The sequence below is a fragment of the Hippocampus comes genome, unplaced genomic scaffold (genome assembly GCF_001891065.2).
Source record: "Hippocampus comes isolate QL1 unplaced genomic scaffold, H_comes_QL1_v1.1 scaffold245, whole genome shotgun sequence".
Classification (NCBI taxonomy): domain Eukaryota; kingdom Metazoa; phylum Chordata; class Actinopteri; order Syngnathiformes; family Syngnathidae; genus Hippocampus; species Hippocampus comes.
Window position 1 is genome coordinate 395,579 of NW_017805834.1, and position 6,527 is coordinate 402,105.

A 6,527-nucleotide genomic window follows, 5' to 3' on the forward strand; every position below is an offset into this window, starting at 1 on the left:
ATTAAGAAACTACTGCACTAAAACATTAATTCATAAATGTATATCATATGATTTTATTTCTTTTTCTCAGTATAAATAACACGTACCCTGACTGTTCTACTCTTTGAATAAAATCACTTCATTCAAGCGTTAGGGAGTGCAAAGGGTTATGATGGAGGGGTGTTGCAAATCATGAGGACCTGCCAAGTGGTATGATAGCATTGTTTTATACATGTCCTTGGCTAGGCCTCAGTTTCAAAATCAGTCCTTGGTCCTTGGCCTTGGCCTCGGAAGGAAGTCCTTGGTCCTTGGCCTTGGCCTCGGAAAATTTTTCAAGTCCTTGGCCTTGGCCTTGCCTCGGAAAATTTTCCAAGTCCTTGGCCTTGGCCTTGGCCTCGGAGGCAAGTCCTTGGCCTTGGCCTTGGCCTCGGAGGCAAGTCCTTGGCCTTGGCCTTGGCCTCGGGTTGCCGGTCCTTGGACACAACACTGATAACTAGATCAGCGTCATTATTTTGCTTTGGGAGGGAAGCATTAAAAAAATGAATAAATCAACCTTCAGTCTGCAAAATTAATGTTAATTATGTCATCTGAATGACCATCTTTGAAAGAATAAGTTCAAAATTGAATTCAGCATGGCCACTTACAAAAATGTGTGAAGATCTGTCAAGCGATGTTGAAAAATAGTGAAATTACGTTTTACTGTAATTTGATGGTGCTTTCTTTGAACCAGATAATTAGAGGGGCGAAATAATACAAAAGCATTCCCCCAAAACACTTTTTTTTACCTTCCACGCAAAAAGCACAATTGATCCGGAAACCTTCACTGACTTTTGTAATCTGTCTGAAGTGGCCTTTCCCACCAGACTTTGCATTTTGGCAGATTGTCATTTATGGAAAAAACTTGTCACATTGCTACTCTTAGCAGTGTTTATTACTTCGACACTTTAAGTTTATGTGTGTTCATGCGTTTGTGCATCCTTACCAGTGCCTGCATGTCATACATGGTTCCAAGATGATCCCAGATGACCGAAGAGGAGATCTGGCGGCCGATGTTCTGACTAAACTTGTCTCGGATGCAGATCATGTGAAAGTGACGGTTCACTCCTGCGCATGCACACAGAGACAATCAACTGAATGGAATACAGTAGATGCTTTTGTCTGCTGCCTTGAGGATGCAAAGTCAGCAATGATCAGAATCATCAGAATCATCATTATTGGCCAAGTATGAAGAACACAGAAAGAATTTGTCTCCGGTACTATAGGCTACACTAGTATTGCAATAACAAGAAACCACGACAAACGAAGACATGATAAATAAGTATCGATAGACTTTCCATCATGTAAGGGTACCATTGTGCAGTCGTACCACCCACTGACAGCTGTGCGACAATGTGCAGTCATCGAGAAGAGCTGAAGTGATCAGTGGTACAATATAATATGACGGTTGTGCAGTTAATCGTTGGACCATTTTCAAGTGACCAGTAGCAGTATTTGTAGAACAACTTTTAAGTGCGCAATTGCACAGAAAGTCCTTGAGTAGTAGCTGTAAAAGGTGGTGGGCCAGCTATTAACTCCGAAAAACTTGTCGGTTTGCGTGTGCGAAAAAAGTCCGAGCGTAGACTCCCGAATGCTTCTTAAGTCTTCTCGAGTAAGTAAGCGGCGTAGGGTCGACAAAAATGAACGAAAACGACAAAAACAAAGATTAGACCAAACAAAAAAGATAGTGTGTTTCCGGTAACATGAAATTTCAGCATAGGGTCAGTAGGTCGGACAAAGTATTTTTTTTTAATCTTTTTTTTTTTCCCCATCAAAATTTTAAACAAAATAACAATAAAACATAAAACAAGAAGACATTGAACCGGCCGCTCTGCGGCCGGTGCTGCCGCCACCTATTTAGTTTTCTCCCCGTTCCGGACTCGGGGGGCCGGGGCGAGCCACCGCCTCCGCCGCCGTCCTCCTCCTCCGCCCTCGGTTTTTACTTGGCCCGTGGTGTTCATCAAATAGTTCGCTGAATTTTTTCGACACATCAATGGGTGCTATTTTCTTAACATTACGGTGCGAGCATGCGACTGTAACACAGAAAATGCGGTTTAAACTGTCGTTGGAGATCACGGGCGCCGCCATGATTCAATGTCGTTGACAGACGACAGGGCAAACGACGCACGCGCTCAACGTGAATATCGCGAGAGTTTGCACCGATGTAAACCCTCTACACAAAAATGTATAGGGTTGTTTGAAAAAAATGCCGACCGTAAAGCTTTTTTTTGACGTAGAAATTCTCGGTCGGTCGGGTTACCGGAAACACGCTACTTTTTTTTCTACGCCTTATACTAAGGAGCGCGTAACCGAGGCAGCCACTTGCGCCGGCTCCATCTTGTCTAGAACATGCAACGTTGTCACTGGATCTCCATGTCCCACGATCCTCTGCAAACACATCTGTCCATGGGTGCCTGCATTGTACTTGTTACTTTTAATGCTGGACGGTGCTATGACAATTGTTCAAAGAAGAGTTGCCTTCACCCAAACTACACGCCAAATTGAATCTGCTCCAATCTTAGATACTGTATATTGACATATAACATGTGCCGCATCACAAAATGTGAACAAATGACATCTTCCACTTAAAGATTATTCAATACAATACAATATTCCTAAAACACAAAATTCAAGTTCATATAAGCATGTTCGTGAGGAGCGGTGATCACTCGACTGGTGTTCTTATGTTGGACATTTGGCGGTGATAGCGCCAGTACACAGGCAGGCCAAAAAAGAAGGAGCAGCTTATTTGTGTTACCATTTTTTTAGCCCTCAATACCGAGCCGATACCGCACCAATATCACGCCATGTGAAAGAACAAAATATAAGAGCATTTTTAATTGTAATCCTAAAGAAAAAAATATAAGAGCATTTTTAATTGTAATCCTAAAGCACTGCAAACTCCATTGAAATCAAAATGATTCATAGTTCATAGTTACATCAACACCTTTAAAGTATCTGCAGGAACATATTGTAGTAATTCCTATTGCTTTGCATACAGGTGAGAGTGAGAATGGGCGAGATACTCACATGAATATGCATTTGTAATTAAGGTGGAACATTTGGACACCTAAAATATTTTATTCTGTGTTCTAATAGACCCCTACCGTTTGAACATTTGTACGCAGTGTGCAGCCTGAGGGCAGGCAGCCGAATGAGATAAAAGAGGCAAAATACTGTTGTTGTTTTTTTAGGGGCAGGGGCCATATTTATCAAAGATATTTTATTGTTCATTTCAATTCAAATGTATTCAATTCAAAGATAATTGCACTTGGATGTATTTTAATTATGTTTGTTATATTTGTCTTCATATTATTATTTGTTTTCAAATCTTTAAATGACCTTGCGCCACTTTACCTCTCTGAGCTCATCCGCCGCTACGCACCTGCCCGGCGCCTCAGGTCTGCGGAGCAGGCATTATTAGAAGTACCAAGAACTAAACGGAGGCTCAGAGGGGATCGAGCCTTTTCCGTTGCTGGTCCCTCTCTCCTGAATGACCTCCCACTGAACATTCGGCAAGCCCCCTCGCTGCCCATCTTTAAAACCCGCCTCAAAACTCACTTGTATTCTTTGGCATTTGACTCAGCATGACTCAGATTTGATCTTAGTTTTACTGTTTCGTGCTTTCTAACATCTTTGTTACTGATTTATTGCTTTAGTGTTGTATATGTTAGTTGTTCCATGTACAGCACTTTGTATGGAGCGATGGCTGTTTGAAAGTGCTCGATAAATACAGTTGAGTTGAGTTGAGATATTAATGGTGAACACCTCTACTGTTTTTATGGTTGCTCGAAATTAGTCAACTAGAGATAAGAAATGTTACTTTGTGGTACCGGTTGTGAATGTGGGTGGGTTGGGAGTGTGTGTGTGTGTGGGGGGGGGGGGTGGACGACGAAATTGTGTGAGACGACGAGCACGATCAATCTATGAAATCTTCAACGTGACCACTTTACACCATCACAACATATAAGGATATGCTCTGATTACTCAATATCAGTTGATGTTTGTGTAATGGCAATTTGACATGTAAAAGCGCTAAATGGAAGTAACTGTTCGTACTATTGAATGCTGACCAGTTATTTTCCGGATAAGCAAAGTTGCCTGCCCATGCAGTAGTCTGCACTCTCTGTAGCTACTCACAATGCTGACCTTCAAGGGAGATGTGATTCTTGACATACCCATTCAAGTTTTAGTTCACATTGTCGTTCAACATTAATCTGCTAGTAATGTAGGAATACAAATTTTAGACGTTGATAAGAGTATCACAGAACATTTTTTGACGGTCTTGCACACACTTTCACACAATCACAACACTTTACTTTCAGACTTGATGGCTGCTGAGTGATGTGTTGCAAACAAGCGCGTCTGTTAGGAGTGAGGAAGCTCAGCGCTCGCTTGAAAAGCTTCGACGATGAAAAGCAAGACAAGTTTATTCGAACACAAATAAGTGTGATCGACGTACTCTGTCAATCAAAAGTAAAGTACCTTTGCTGTCTCGAGACAAAGATCCAGCCAAAAAGCTTGCCCCATCCAGACACAAAATAATTATAAGACTCCAAGTGGCAATTACATGACTCTCAAGAATAGGCACTCTTCAGTACAGTCAAAAAATTTGGGATGTTGTGATAACTCTCTTCAGGGAACAAAGTTGCTTCATTTGACCAGTCAGATTTTAAAAGTTTATCCGAGGAGTCTGCGTTTTCACGTCGTCTTTCCCTCCAACCAATCTCAGTTCAGAAAGTTCATTCATGATACTGGTAAAGATTGGGACAAATGGCTGCCTTTTCTGTTATTTGCCTATCGAGAAGTGCCACAGGCCTAACTGGGTTTTCTCCAGATGTGAATGAAAGTAGCCTGGCTGGATACCTGGGGCGGATTAGTGTGCCCTGGACCTGGTCTGGTTGCGGGATAACAAAAACGTTTTTAATGAGTTTTTTTGAATTCAGGTTGTCAAGGTCAGATTTCAGAGGTCAATCAGATCTCAATGATAACTTTGGTTGAATACCTTGGGTGGCCTAGTCTGCCCGAGACCTGGTCTGGTTCCCGGATAACGAAAATTCATGTTTTGATGTTTTGTTTTTGTTTTTTTAATCTGGTAATTGTAGTCAATGATGTGGAGTTAACATTCACTTTGGTTTCTGTCACATCTTCAGAATTTTTTTTTTTTAGTGATCTTCTGGGACACTTTTCATTCTCCCTGGGTGAACTCATCGTTGCTTTACCTCTGAGAAGTTACTTTATAACTTTATATCAAGTCCAAACGACTACCGTGCATGAATTAGTTGGACAGATTACCGTAATGCACAGTATTAACAATCGCTGTGGCGGGTGGATTGACTTCAATTTTGCGAGTGGAGCCTCGCCTGACCGCAATAAAATAACGCTAGCAGGACAGCTGCCGGTCACGGCAATAATAACCACGGCCTTTTTATTACAACAAATTAAAACAACAAATTAGGCCTATTCGAGAATGTATGCGGTATTGTAAAAGACGAAATATAAACCTGACAAATGTCAACAACTACTGTAAAGAAATTGAGGGACTTTTTAACTATTTCAGGTTTAGATTTAATCATAAAAAATATTCACAAAAGTCGCACGTATCACGGCAATTATTATTTTGAATGATAAAGATGCTGAACCATTAATTCTATATGATAAAAAGGAAAACGAACAGACAGAGGAGCTAAGATAACAACAACTAGCATTTCGTTTTACCGACAGGCTTGTGTCCGATCATGGCGTGGAAAAGGCACACCTCCACCTCGTGGCTCCACACCACTGACTCCTCGCCGGGGACCAAGGACGCGTCCGGGGGCTTCTCGTCGGCTTGGTTCTGTGTCAGGTCGGCCTCACCCATCGTCGAGACAACAGACTAGACTCGGCTAATTTGGTCGGATGTTTTGTTTGGTTACGACCGGAAGTTGTGTCATCGTCTACTTCTTCTTCTAGTTGTTACTTTTGGTGCATTACCGCCACCTACTTAAATGAGATGTGAGTCTGGATAATTATAGTGTATTAAAAAACCTATTATTTAACTGCAATGTTTCCCAAAATAAAAAATAGAAATTTAAAACTTAACTCACTCATATTACGGTTGTTATGTCAAACTGATTAAAAAAAATTCAGATTCTTAATCGATTCTTATACAAGATATGACGGCTATTCCAAATACAGTATTTATGTGGGAAATTTTTATGTTTATACTGTATATCAAAGACCAAGCAAAGAGCATTTGTTTATGGAAAGTGGATAAGCCAAGGGATTTTTTTCTACTTTGTAGTCACATAAAATTACAAGGTTAAGACCTCCAATTTGAGAAAATATATAATTTGGTCTAAAGTTCCAAATAGATGTGGGATTACACAAAAGCTGTTTTATCCAATTAATTTTAAATGTATTATTTAGGGGGTAAAATCAAGGAAGTCCCCCCTCCCTTCCCTCCCGTCTCATAAGTATTCATTACAACAGACCTTTTCACATCGTGAGTCTCTTTTCTCAATAAGAAATCA

At 40.8% G+C, this 6,527-nt stretch overlaps 1 protein-coding gene across 1 annotated transcript in view; it reads right to left on the minus strand.

Moving 5' to 3' along the window:
- The window catches only part of mrgbp (MRG/MORF4L binding protein), a 22,131-nt gene extending 16,188 nt beyond the window's left edge, over positions 1-5,943 (minus strand). The window contains exons 1-2 of the mRNA XM_019887767.1: positions 5,734-5,943; positions 962-1,083 (exon numbers count right to left, since the gene is read on the minus strand). Of these exons, the coding sequence (XP_019743326.1) occupies positions 962-1,083; positions 5,734-5,875 (264 nt within the window). The 5' untranslated portion in view covers positions 5,876-5,943. The remainder of the gene's footprint in view (positions 1-961; positions 1,084-5,733) is intronic.
- Between the last annotated feature and the right edge of the window lie 584 nt (positions 5,944-6,527).